Genomic DNA, 14,402 nt, shown 5'->3' with positions numbered 1-14,402 from the left:
CTGGCATACTTTGTGTGTGGAGTCTATATTATTCCAGAGAGCCATTGGGGAGAGGGGTTAAAGCCTGGAATGCACACTATTTCCCCACAGGAAGCCAAGCATGGAAGTCTACCATTGCCCCACGCCCAGATCTCCCCATCACACGCACAGTTGGCAGGCTACTCAATTATGGTAGAAAAGTCTGAGATTCTCACACAAGTCATGTATGACACAAAGAGTGAAATAAACATCCAAGTAAGCCGCTCTTGATCTTTTGTGTTTTATTAGACATTTGTATCTTTTATGTCTTACTGTTTCATACAAAATTTCACATGAACATTACAAAAATATTGAAAGGCATTTTTTTTTTTATAAACATACTAAATCTTTCTGCCTCGAGAGCTTTGTTTCTCATAAAACCTAATATTCACAAATTGTCAACGTTACTGGATGACATCTGCCAAGCTTTGCCTCTTTAAAGCAGCATGTTTTACATTTACACAGGTCTCAACACACAAGTCATAGTGGGTGTTTCTTCAAAAGATATACTGTATATATATATATATATACACATGATACATTATTGTACAATGTATGTGATCTTCTGATGCTGTACATAATAGATTCAAGACATGTATGAAGTAAAAATAGTTTCCCTAGAAGCATCAGATCAAAGTTTGTCTCTAACTTAAAACTGAGTTAGGGTAATGCTTTCAGTCAGTGGTTTTAAGTGTGTCTTGCTAAAAACTTAATTACATTAATGTCATGAAAACATAATAGCATCATTACTACTTTAAAATTCAATGTAATGATTTTCGTCTCTTACAATGCAGAGCCTCATTGCCCTGCTGTATTACTTTGCAAGATATTAATCGGTTATAATGTGCAAAATAATGATTTTTTAAAAAACGGTTTGGCTAAATTGTGCTTTGATACTGAAAAACTACTGTAAGTAACCACTGCTCGCTAAGGGAAGTCCAGGTCTCTATTTTAAGTATATGTATATATATGCCTGTGTAGCATACAGTATAATCACAGGATTTCTCAGTGACATGAATCATCACTATGAATTGTAACAGTAAAGTACATGTACTGCACGTGATGCTTTTTTTCCACAGTGTTCCCGTCTCGTGTTACATGTGTCTGTTGGAGCAGGTGCCTGTTCTCTGGCTGAGGAGAGGCAAACTTGTAGGTTATAAACACTGAAATATATAGACATGACATTAACACGCACTGGCACGCTCATAGAAAGACCTCACCCAAAGACACACACAGACATACGCACATGCAAGGGACACAAACAAACACACACACACACACACACACACACACACACACACACACACACACACACACACACACACACACACACACACACACACACACACACACACACACACACACACACACACACACACACACACACACACACACACACACACACACACACACACACACACACACACACACACACACACACACACACACACACTCTGACCTAACACTTGTGAACACCCATCTGGTACATATAACAGACAGTCATTTCATTAAATGGCTCAGCGGGGGCTCGTCCTTGCCAGCAGAAAGAGGCCCACATCCAACACACACACACACACACACACTCATGTACTTTCCATGTACTGTAACTTAAGTGCACCTACACTCGCACCTAAGGAACACTACATTATGGTCATAACAAAAGCTTACAAAGTCTTACGAAGCTTTCCAAAAGCTTCACTTCAGGTCATTCAAGTGGTGACAAACAGTACTGAGTTTAGCTAAAATAGTGCTATAAATCACACATAAAATGCTTTATGTTTGTAATAAAACCAAACAAAAACAACATCCTTCATGAAAACAAGGAATCTGTTTTTTTGTCGTGATATGTTTGTATAAGTCACACAGTGAGTGAGTGGCAGGAATATTCGTGTAGCTCCCACAACGGATGTAGCTAAGGGGAGAAGGCACCAAAGCCTCACACAGCTTTGTTTACAGCTGCCATTTCTAAGTTTGGTTTCATTTCAGACTTTTGTCCATGGAAAGGCCTTGCCAGATGAGAATCTCCGATAATCTTCATAACAGAAGAGGTACAAACATCCCCGGTCCTCTCTCTTTTCCACATTAAACTGTCTGGTGATACTGAGGAAAAAGATGAGTTTCCATTGAGAAAGCAAAACTTGCTTGACTGTTTTCCGTAGCCTCTTCTCGTCCTCTGATGTGTTCAAGATTCCATATTTGTCTGCACTCTCCAGATTGTTGGGAGCTTATTTTTATCCAGTATTGACCAGTGGCTGTAGTAGTGATTTAATTGGCACAGGTCAGGGTTATGTACAGTCAGTTTGCAGTGTTTTTTTATGCCATGATCAGATGGTTGCTTCGCTCTCTGATGTCTGCTGGAGGAACAAGATCTTTCTTCACAGGGGTCGGCGACAGGTTAGAGCGTCTACCTTTAGGCTTAAACAAATCAGACACAAAGAATACCTGCGAAGGGAATAGAAAAAAAATGAATATCTAATCAAATCTGAATCTGTTATAAAGAACTGTCACAATCCAGAAATTGTTCCAGAGAGAAGGAACAGTACAAATCTAAGTTACACAACATAATAGACAGTAGACCAGACATATAAGAGATATTCTTTGTTGTATTGTGTCCTCATGACACTACTGTCTGTTACCTTAAATGTAGAATGTGCTACATTTACAAATAATTGCCCCTGCCCCCCAATCTTTCTGACAGATTTCTCTTGTCCAAGGTCATTTCTTTTCCCATTAAAGATACAGTATGGAGTTCCTCAAGGTACTGTATCAGGCCCACTTCAGTTCCCAATTTACATGCACCCTCTCTACGATAAAATTGCAAACAGAATCTCTTTTCATTGTAAATAACTGTCAAACAATATACTACATAACATAAATATTATCATTATTATTTAAGTGGAAAGTTAGAATAACATATTACGAAATTAATTTAACGTTAAGGCCACTAATCTAATCTAATATAGAAGATTGCAATATTGCAATAGAGTAATAATAAAAAAGCAATATAACCACTCACTATGCAGTAGGCCACCAGGGCTCCCTGCACAAATCCCGCCAGGACATCAGTAGGGTGGTGCTTGTGATCAGAGACCCGGGACAGGCCGGTGTAGAAAGACATCATGACGAGTGTGAACTGGGTCAGAGGGCGCAGCAGGCGAGCTCCATGCCAAGTGAAACGAGACTGCAGGTAAAACTGTAAACGAGACAAAATTGTGAGGTTATATACACTTAAGCTCTTTATTATATAGGGAGGAAAAACCGTTGTTGTTTTTACTACAGTGTGTATTTATACACTGTACAACATTGTAGTTACTCACCACAAGGTAAAGCATGGTGTACATCGAGAATGATGCATGTCCAGAGAAGAAAGACTTCCTGAGAAGAATAGGGGACAATTAGCATTTCATTTACAATATGTACCAATATATATGTTCTTCACCGAAACAAATAGTGCGTTTTAAAAAAAATCTTTAATGCACAAGATTGTAAAATATGTTGCGATATGTTTCTTTCAATTTCTCAAAATACCTGGCCTCCTGAACTTTGCTCTCTGGCCCCTGACATTGGTAGTCGGTGATGTATCCCAGGGAGCAGTTGATAGTGGAGAAGTCAGGTTTGCACACATCGAGGAAGTGAGGGCGCATGCGACCCACTGACACTTTGGCGATGTCAGTGAAGGACTGGCTGATTGCACAGCCAAAGACGAACACGCCGACCTGCTTGTAGAGAGCAGATATGTAGGGGTTCCCTACAAAAGACTTGGATCCCTCGTTCAGAAAGTAGATCCTGTAGCTCTCCCCGATGATGATCTGAAGGCGCAGAAAAGACGGCAACATCAGTGGATATAATGATTTTCATCACAATGTCCACATTAACTCACAAAATACCTTAATCCACATCTCCAGAGTGCTCCGTGAAAATGTGCGAGTGCAGGACGGCCAAAATATTTTACTGAGGAATGGGACAACACTTTGAAATTATATTACTTTCACAGGAATTTGCTTGGCCAGTCAAGTGTGAGACACATAAGTCCAATATAATTTAGTACTCAACTTAACGTCCATTGCTCATGCTATGAATATAATAAAACCTAATAAACTTCTTGGAACGTCTTTTTTCGCGCTTTTAAACAATCCCTGTCATCACCGTTTTTAACATTAGAAGACTTTAAATTGTGGGACTTAAGAGAAGTCCAGAGTGGAGCATTTAAGTGATGTATGTGACTAAAACAACTTTTTTTTCAGGCTAAAGATGTTATTATGACAGAAATAGAATTCAGTGTTTTCTCTTGAAGTGGTTTGAAGGGGGCCACTTTATATTTGAATGTGTTTACCTGTGCCGTTCTACTTCTGAGAGAAAATAGCAAGGCGACGTGGGAGGCAACTCAAACCGTCCGCAGCGTATAGTTTTCTGTAAGTGTGTAAATAAACCACTGTCTAAAACCGACGATTGACGCGTGAGGCGCACGTAGGGGGGAGGTGGACAGCCGTAACTCACAACAGCTGTTCCAGCTCAAAAACACCTTCCCAATCCCCTCATGCCCTGTTGTCCAGCAGCTCACAAATGAAAGTGAAGAGAGAGGAGTCAGAAAGAGAGTGTGGGGAGTTCCAAGGAGAAAGTGGAGGGATGGAGGGCAGAGTGACAGGAAGGGAGGATATAAAAGCTAACAGAGCACAGAAGAGAAAGAGAAAGGGGAAGAAAGAGGGAGGTGAGAGGAGGAATGAGGAGTGGAGCGGCAGGGAGCGGGGGGAAGACACCGCTGGTTCTAATCAGCAGAAATGCTGAGCTAGGCGACGTGTCTGATTTTGGTGGCCAGACTCCACCAGGCGCACGTCGGGGCGCGTTTGTTTTTCACCGCTCTGGCTGCCTCTCTGAAACGGCTCCGATTTCACACGGGATGTCTGGCTGTTTTCATGTTAATATCTTGGTTTCATCAGACATTCTTCTGAGGGGCGCAGAAATAAGTCTCATTCTGGGAAACACTCTCTGCAGAGGGATAGCCCTTACAGAGATTTAACAAGCTGATAGAGAGTGTTGTTTCCACCATTCAGGCCTTTAGAGCCAGCTCGATAAAGCCCAGCTGCTTTCATGGGAGAGAGGGAAGGGGGCGAAAACACATCTGGTTCCCCTTGTGCGAAATATTTGACTGTGTGAATGAATAAATGAACTGGCACTGTAGGACATGTAGCTGTTACACTGAGACCTCAAGAGATAATAGTGGGTGCAAGACGCAGATTTGTGGCTTCTGTCAAACGTCTTGTATTTCCAAATTGACACCACGGTGCTTTCATTCTTTCTCAAAAAGATCTGCATAAATTATAAAGGATATGGCCTCTTCTGTTTCTCAGCTCTATTCAGTTGGAAACAAAGCACTCAATTGCCTGATGTTTGTGTTTTATGGTTCAGAAAACACAAAGACTGGCCAGAAAGCTCCCGGGGGAGACGGATTGTAAAGTCACATTTTGCAAGGGAAAACAAGATATCTGGCTAAGTCTTCTTGTTTTGGGCCTTCACCACAATTCCACCCCACCAATTACAGTATTTAACCAAACAACCATTGCGTCAACCATAATTACACGGGGCCAGAACTCCTTCTCACCATTAAAACCCCTGTGGCCCCAAGCCCGTATAGTAGCCTGCTCTCCAGGAGGAGGGCACTACTGGCTACAGGGAAGCAATGCCATGAAGCAAGGCACCTTCTCACTACGGGTCTTCCAGGTGACAACTGCACATATGGGCTTTTTATTTCTTAGGCGTGGATAGGTCGGTTTGTGCACGGAGGTAGGCGTTTTGCTACGCTACTGTTGAGATATGCAGAGTGGACTATGTGTATTGACATTGGATGTTTTGAGCCATGGTACAGCTTTCAGAAATGTTTTTATTTCTATTTTTATTATTTTTATTTAAGTGGGGGAAATACAAAAGGCAAACGAAACTCTTCAGGTCCCAGTTATCAGTGTTAAGTCTAATGAAATGCTCTCCATTACGAAGCCCTGTAGACAGATGCATTACCCAAAACGGAAAGCATGTCTGAAAACCGTGGCAAAAAAAAGTACGGAGCAGTTTTTAAGCTTTAACGTCTGAGCAGTGGCAAATGGAGAAAGTTAAATTGAATTACAGGATGTTCTGCCGACGGTTTTGTGTGTGTAAATCTCGGGTTCACCCTCACTGTTTTCTCCCAGAAGAATGCAACAAACTACTCAACACATCACTTGCTAAAGTGCCTTTATCAACTGAGTCATCTTAAGCCCCAGAGGAGAAAAGGTCTTGAACAAATGTTGTTGACTGCTTGTTATCTGGAATGTGCTGAAGCCAATCAGAGGGACTGATAGCACAGGTATGGGGAGGTGTTTTTCACAGTAATCATTTAGGATAATCTCAGTTTATACCAACAATGAGTCAACAGTCAGATAAAGCCCTCTAATGGAGTGTGCACAAGTGTATTTGTCTGAACACGAGTACAGTGGGGATGTGGATGGTTTGGTTTGAGAGAAGCATGAACACATTGTACTGATTCGACTTTTTGAAATACTTCAATGCACTGAGGAAGAAACATAATGCGGTCAACATCTTGGGTGTGCTGCTAGTAATGGTGAAGGCTGCTGAAACAAAGAGTGGTAATGACATTAGTGATCAGAGTGAGGTGACTTACAGAGAGGATGGTGATAAGAATGCCAGCAGCGCTAAGCACACCGTCGCTAATGGTGTCTCCAGTTTTGGCCGGGTACTTGATGGACTCATCATCGCAGTAAAACCCTCTACGGTAAGGTTGAACAGCGCTGGTCTCAATGACCAAGAAAGGCAGGCCGGCTAGTGTGAAGAAGCAAGTGAGTGGCACAGAGAGAAAGATGGGGGTGTGGGGATGGGTGAGGGAGAGAGGGAGAGAAAGAGAAATGGAGGTGCGGGGTTAATGATACGCAAATTACAGAGGTCGCAGGTACAAGCAAGAGGCAACAAGGGAACATCTGGGACAGGCTCAAATCCATTCTGTGGCTGTTATCTGTGACTAATCAAGAAATAATGAATCCAGCTTTGTTCAATATTCAGTATTAGAGGGGATTTTTGAGCAGATGATGTCTTAAAGGGTCATAGCATTTTCCACAGTCTACCATATGTTTTTAGATCTCTTAAGGCTTTTTGTAATGAAGAGGGAAGCCTTTTGCTCGCTGCTTTTGCAGTGCTAAGCGCCTCACATTTTTTCGCTCTATGCACTTGGGGTTTTTGCAGTAACGCCTTGAATGCCTCGAGTTGAAAAAACTTCAACTCACAGTAGAAAAACACCTAGACATTTGGAAAAAGAAACTTAAAATACACTTTAGAAAAAGTGATTGCTGACAATTTTAAAAGTTGATTTGGGGTTTTTAAGTTATTATCGCAAACAATTTACTTGTTCCAGCTTCTATAATGTGAATATTATTAAATTATTTTTCGCCAAAACAAGCAATTTGATGGGTAAAAAGTCTGACATTTTATAGAAATAATTTTCTTTACAACTGACTATTTTACTACACATTTTTGGTAATTTCTACTTACTGTAACAGTTAATACATTTCCTAATGGAATGAAATTAATAGAAAGCAGTGGATGCCCCTAGACAATCAATCTGAAAGCGTATGATAATACACAGTAGCTTTGGAAGATAGCTGGCAGTAATGCACCGTATACATGGTTTGCTGCTAATGAGGTAAAACAAAGAAACACTGAGCGTGAGTCAGAGCCTGTCAAACCAATTGGGTCTTTTGAGGTGTCACAAGCCAACCACTGGATGAATCGAGAGTGTCCCAACACATGATCTCAAGTTCTCTTGCAGTACCACAGCAGGACTTACTGAGACCACGGGCACAGTGAAGCCCACGGCTGTGAGCACGGTGGTGGGCACCGTGCTGCTCTTATAGGTCAGCCGGATGCTGTTGTCATTGCAGAAGAATCCTCTCTGGTAAGGCGGGAAGGGAGATTTGTGCAAAAACACAGCAACAAGCAACACTGTATGGTTGGACACACACGAGCAGAGGTCAGACAGCTCTTTAAACCAACAGTGGACAGCTGAACCAATAGACATCATCAACAGGAAGACAAACAAAAAAAGCACACAGACACAGATGGAGAGAAATCGGAGACATTCATATGAACATTTTAAAAGCTCCCAGCAGACATGTTTTCAAGGCATGTATCTCATCCTGTTTTCAAAACTGACACTGATGCTGTCATGAGAAAATGAGCCAAAATAAACAAAATATAAAATGTGTTGGAATTAATACCAAATCAAAGCTACATCATTGTTTTAGACTAAAGTGAACCTTTTATGCTTAGAATAGCATCAACTGATCTCAAACAGGCTGAGTATGCGCTAAAGGGATTGGATGTGTCACGTCCTTACAGTAAGAGAGAGACCATTGCTGCTAACTGACAAGAAAGACCACAAACAGTATCAGAGCCATCCGTGCTTTCCTGCCGAGGCTTTCAAGTGCGCTTAAAAAGGGCCCACTTTAAGATGCCTTGGGGGGTGTCTGCGTCTGATCAATCTAGCGCTTTTTTGCCACTTAAAGTGGCAAAAAGATCTTATTTATCTCCTGACAACAAACACGAGTGGGTGTTACTGCGATGCAAGCCAAAAAGGAAGGCTTATTTTCCCCCATTTACCAAAGGCTTCAATGGAGGACTTTGAAATTTGAGTGTGGACGTGGTACCCAGGAGAGGCCTCAAATCTCTGACAGAATTTGGAGAACAGACTTTCAAATCACTTCAAAGCGGCATTTAACTGATGGTGGAGCTTTCAAGTCTCTCTTTGAATAAATCTGCGATCTGCCCATACAAAGGAAAACAAACATTGGCGCTCACTTTCTCACACGCTCTCTCCCTCTGTCCCAAAAGCCAAAAAGCACCGGGGTGTAGAGGTCAGCAATGAGACCTGCTGCAGGCGGGAGGGTTGTGGTGAGGGGGGGCATTATTTCTAAAACCAAATGTCAACACACGCTTCAGTTGTTGAGCCCCTCGATTTCTTACATCCACACACACACACACACACACACAGCTGACTTAGACCTTTGATGGCCCAGCTGGGTTGAGCTCAGGTTACAGACCAAGCTTTGCTGCCTGATGGGAACTCCAGAACGCTGGCCTTCCCTCCAGATTCAGCAGGATTCACATTATTAACTTTCTCATTTTCATTCTCACTCTTCAAACAAATACCTGGACGGAGCTACAATCAGCTCCAGAGGAAGTCTGGTGGTGAGAGAAAAGAGCAGGGTGGTATGTCTCAGAGATCTGGAACTGTGAAAATATACAGTGCTTTACAGTACCTTAAATCCTGAATGTCTGATCTCTTCAGTTTGCTTAGCCTGGCCATGAACAGAACCACACAGGGCAAACCAAAACAGGGTCTTTAGCTTCTCATATTGCTGATATATACTGTATGTATTTTTAAAAAACAAAGCCTACACAGCTGAAAGTGCTGAATGTGAAACACGTTAACCCCAGTCCTGAACCCTGCAAGCACCTCTAAACACATTCACAGAAGTGGGAAAAACCCCACAAGGCCAGAGCTAGAGGGCAGTGATTGATGGAAAGAGACAGAGGTGGCAAATGGATTGATGAAACAAAGTGCCCACAGCTTTTAAGGGAACCTGCACCGGTCAAGTGCTTCAGTTAGCTGATTGGAGAGAAGATGAACGCAACCACAGAGAGAGACTGTCACGTCCTGTTTTCCTGACATTCTGTGGGGTTTTCTTCTCTGTTCAGTCCTCTGACCCCTTCCATCCGTCTAAACAGTGCAGCATCAGCATTGAATGCAGCAAAGGATTTTCCCCTCCTACTCTCTTCCTCCTTTCCCGCTTCGAACAGGGGGTGAGGAGGAGGAGGAGGAGGGGAGAGGGTGTCCTTGTCCTGCCAACGACAACACCAGTCAGCAGGCATGGGTATGTCTTTTGCATTAACTCAACATCAACCCAAAGACAACAGAAACAAACAAAATGGGAACTGGAGATGGAGGGAGATGGAGGGAGATGGAGGGAGATGGAGGGAGATGGAGGGAGATGGAGGGAGACCCCCCCCCCCCCCCCCCAAGGTTTTCAATTCTAATGTCAGCATCAGGTTTCTACTATTTGCTTTTGCCCTAAAGCGCTTTGCTTAACAATAAACTGGGGAAGCTTAACTGAAAATAAGCAAACGCAGTAAATTGAGCACAATAATGACTTCTTCAGCACACAACCAAGCACCGTTTTACATCAAAATACGGGAGACAACTTATCGTTAAGGCATACTTTAAAATGTCCTACTCTCGCCTGTTTGCCTTTCCCCCAGTTCAGCACCGTCAGCTCCATGTAGCTGAAGTTTGTGGAAACTAGAATCAATGTACAACCCTCACACTGAATTAAATCCCCACCATATTTTGGAGGCATTCGCCAAAACACCAAGTGTGACTATTAAAATAAACAGACGCAGTTTTTCCACTCGCAGGGATCTCTCACTGTCTGGCATAGAAATGTATACATGTCTGAGGTAGTTGTGGTGTATACACAGATGCAGTTGTTTTTACTCGCAGCAGCCTCCACACAACTTGCCCCCTGTCTGTCTGTCTGTCAGTCAGGCCCGCTGCAAAACTTAGTTCATAGTTTCACTGTTGAAGGGAAACCAGGTCTGCCGCCTTAGGTTTAAGAAAAGCATATTTGCGTCGAATTGCTTGCGACAATAACTGCTGCTTTTCTTCTGTTTTTAACTCCATTTATCATTCACATCTATATATAAAAAAAGAGTAGGTATTTCAAACATGGCAGTTTGCGTCGGTTCCTCCTGAACTCCCACAGTCCACAAATACACAGTAATGTTGATACTAAGGTGGTCACAATACCAGACTTTTGAACTTCAACAAAATATTTGAACAAAAAACCTCCTTTGATATCACAACAAAAAGAATATCATTTTTCTCCATTATTTTTGTTGTTGTGATTCGTTTTGAAACACAAAGTATTGAAAAGTATTGATACTTTTGACAACCTTAATTGAAATTAACAATACATGTACATACAAACATAAATAAATGAGCTTATACACAACAATGTCACAAAGTACATACATATGTTTATACACATATGACCTTGAATTCACACGATATACATGTGGTATTGATGAATTTTAATGTGAACTAAAGTTAAGCATTTAACCTCTTGACCTTGAAAGACTCAAAACCCATCTAATTGGCTGCTCTGACTAGGCAGCCCTGGTTTCTTTCGACTGAATCTTCAACTCTTCAGAGTACTTTCACTTTAGCTAGCTAATACAACTTAATCAACATATTTTACTCTTTGTACTATTTTTGTTTTGAGTGAAAATGTTCAGCAAATCTGATTTAGATCAAGCTTATGTTAAAGTTAAACGTAGAATTACGTTAAAAGGGTCAAACCAACAAAATTACATAAATTGAGATGCTTTCACTTTGTGTTTATTTTCTGAAGCTTTGAGTTATTTCCACAAATAAATACCAGAAACATTAGGTATCAGTACCGGTACCAGTTTTTTGGTGTGTGAAATTGGGTAAACAGACCATATAACTCAAGCTGTCCACACTCTTTACTGTTTACTTTATTCAACATCAAGAAAGAAGGCCATGTTTTTACAAAACTTCAAAATATAGGTGCAATTGTAGTTGATTGGACACATTCTGTGCTGATCCAGTGCAAAAGCACACAGAATCATAATAATACGATTAACAGGAAAGCCACCCGCTACAGCTTAATGTAAAAGTGAACCTGATCACCTCACCAGGGTTCAAGCAAAAACACTAAATAACGGCCTTCTGCTTTCCTCAGGATTTAGGATTTAGTTCTAATCACCTCTGAATCAGGTTGAATTTCTCCTCTAGTGTACTGACTAATGTTATCTTTACTAGCACCGGTGGGACTCTGGGATCACGGTGACCACAGATGGTTCATATCCTTGAGAGCAGGGGAGCTATATCGCCGGATGCAGTAATACTAGAACTGTAATCAGTTTGTGAGAATGGAGGACGGGTGATTTCCAGCCCTGGCCCAACATTTCCTCCTTGCGGTTGCGCTCTTTAAACCACATCTTCAGCCAGAAAACCCTGCTGGTTTGTTGACAAGCTTCTCTGTGGTGAAGTATGTCCATGCAGAGCAAATCAGGGGGATTTACCCTCCACAGAGACAAAAACTACAGTGAAACTAAATATAGCTTGTCAAACAAAGACCGTTTCTACTCTCTTTCGTGGGGTTGTTTTAACAATAGCTGGACCGGTGCTTTCCCATGCAGCTGCAACAATTTTGTTTTATGGTTGAACACTGGTTTGCTGTTTGCAATCATGTTCTCACTCAGAACACATCATTGGAAACATATGGTTATATCAGAGAAGAAACTAAATGAGTCAAATAAGCGAATGGCCTCAAGGATGGTCAAACCTTTTTAGGACTTTTTGGGTTCAAACTTGAGTATTAAAAAAATAGTGTCACCCCACAAGAACAACCTTCACCCAGCGTCTGCAACAGTTGAACATCACAGGACCCGTGCTGATGAACAAGCACACACAAACACACACTCAGACCTGACCTTTTCACCACTTCCCTTAATTACACCACACACACATATTATGCCAGATGTTGAGATCAAGAGAATTCCTGCTGGTGAGGAATGTGAGCCATTCTGGAAAATATAACGAGGAGTCAGAGGCACAGTACAGGTGTGGCTGGAGACCAAAGAAATATATCCCTCCTTGAGCACTTTCTTATTCCCCTTTGCCAGCACTATTTTTTTGAGGGGTGGTGGCTGAGGAAATCATACGCCCACTAGCTAATGTATTCTTGGAAAATATGTAACTTAATAGCTGTTACAGCCAAACTTGTAGGCTACATTTGCTAATGGGCAGTGGAGGACATTAACTAAAGTACTGTACTTAGTAGAGTTTTTAAGCAATTGTACTTATTGTTTTTTGGAAAAGTCTTACTTTGACTCCACTACAATCAAAAGTCAAGTATTGTACTCCACATTTCTATAAAGGCTCTCGTTACATTTGCATTCATGGATGTTTTTCTAACCCTTTAAAAGAGGAGAGGGGAGCGAATAGTTTTGCACCTTTGGACTTAAAATTGGGTGGATGTTCCCCCCAAGTTAAACATATTCTATTTGTTATTTTGAATTCATACAGTTTTAAGTAAGATTCTTCTGTATAACGTTATAAAGCTAAAGGTGTTGTGTATCTGTAATGTTACAGTAGAGAGTTTTATTTTTTTAAACAAGTTATATCTACAGCAAGTCCATTGTGAGGTTGGGTTTTAAATGAAGACAAACAAAATGTTGGTCCTTTTTTATAGGATTTTCAGTATATTTAAGAAGCCTTTGATTCTTGAGGTTCTGTGCGTAAACCATGCATTTAGTGGGTTGTTGAATCATTGGGATCTTTAAATGTACTGACAGTATACAATGCGTTAAGATGGGGTGGGGGGTACTTTGAGTACTTGAGTTTAAGTACAAGAGTACTAGCTTTTAAAAATACTCAAGTAATAATTTGACTCTGCAACTCTCACTTTTATTGGAGTAACATTCACTCGAAGCATCTAAATACCTTTTTATAGTTGTAACAACAATCTAAATGTGTCCAAGTTTGATTCCTGTCACAGGACCAGGCTTGAAAAGTTCTATACTATCACTCAAGTAATGGAGTTGTGTACTTTGTCCACCACTGCTAATGGGGCATCACTTGTTGCTAAGGTAACGCAGCTTGTCGAGCTAGCTAGAACATTTTTGGCTAACAAAAGTTTTTTTGTATCTTAATTTACATTCATTTAACTGACACTTAGCTAACTTAACTGAACCTATACGGGCAACATCAATAGATAAAGTGAGTCATTTAAATATAATAACGCAGTTACGCTAAATGTATTAAACTAAGTTGCATAATTTAGAGAAACAAGATAGAAATACAGTATGAGAAGAGTACCAGAAGTCGTCATAGTAACAGACGTTATATCACCTTCGTACACTTATCATACACGTTATAGATAACGGTTAGTCGACACAGTTGGGGCTCTTACCTAAAAACAAGCAGAAGAGATCCACTCCGACCAGTAACTTTCTCCGGCTGTGGTCTTTGCAGTTATTGTTGTTCATTGAACTCCCGCCGTTCCTCGTCTCGGCTGCCATAGTCTTCTCATATATCAAACAGCGTTGCATTTAAAAACGTGTTATGTGCTTTCAAATGTCAAAATAAAAAAGTGGACACAACTCTTGTCTTGTCACAAACTATTTCTACTACTACTAAGTGCGGTTACTTCTACTTGAATCCTAAAGGAGACGTCGTCGTCGTCACGCAAGTCTAAACTAATGTTAGTCTGCTGTTGAGAAAACACGCTCTGTCAACCATTCCGCCCTCTTCCAAC

At 41.2% G+C, this 14,402-nt stretch overlaps 1 protein-coding gene across 2 annotated transcripts; it reads right to left on the bottom strand.

The window, feature by feature from the left end:
- Positions 1 to 294: 294 nt before the first annotated feature.
- On the bottom strand, positions 295 to 14,402 carry LOC310957454 (phospholipid phosphatase 3-like). 2 transcript variants are annotated; one of them, XM_083928022.1, is made up of 6 exons: positions 14,058 to 14,402; positions 7,847 to 8,001; positions 3,547 to 3,827; positions 3,336 to 3,393; positions 3,035 to 3,211; positions 295 to 2,460 (listed from the first exon to the last, which is right to left on the bottom strand). In XM_083928022.1, the coding sequence occupies exons 1-6, from the start codon at positions 14,194 to 14,196 to the stop codon at positions 2,332 to 2,334; spliced, it is 939 nt and encodes a 312-aa protein (XP_083784148.1). In that variant the 5' UTR covers positions 14,197 to 14,402; the 3' UTR covers positions 295 to 2,331. The 2 variants fall into 2 exon arrangements, with proteins under 2 accessions (XP_083784148.1, XP_083784147.1); XM_083928021.1 differs by lacking the exon at positions 7,847 to 8,001 and adding an exon at positions 6,671 to 6,828.

The sequence above is a fragment of the Echiichthys vipera genome (genome assembly GCF_963691815.1).
Source record: "Echiichthys vipera genome assembly, chromosome: 15".
Taxonomy (NCBI): domain Eukaryota; kingdom Metazoa; phylum Chordata; class Actinopteri; order Perciformes; family Trachinidae; genus Echiichthys; species Echiichthys vipera.
Note: the sequence above shows the minus strand (reverse complement) of the source record. Positions and strands in the feature narration are given on the sequence as shown.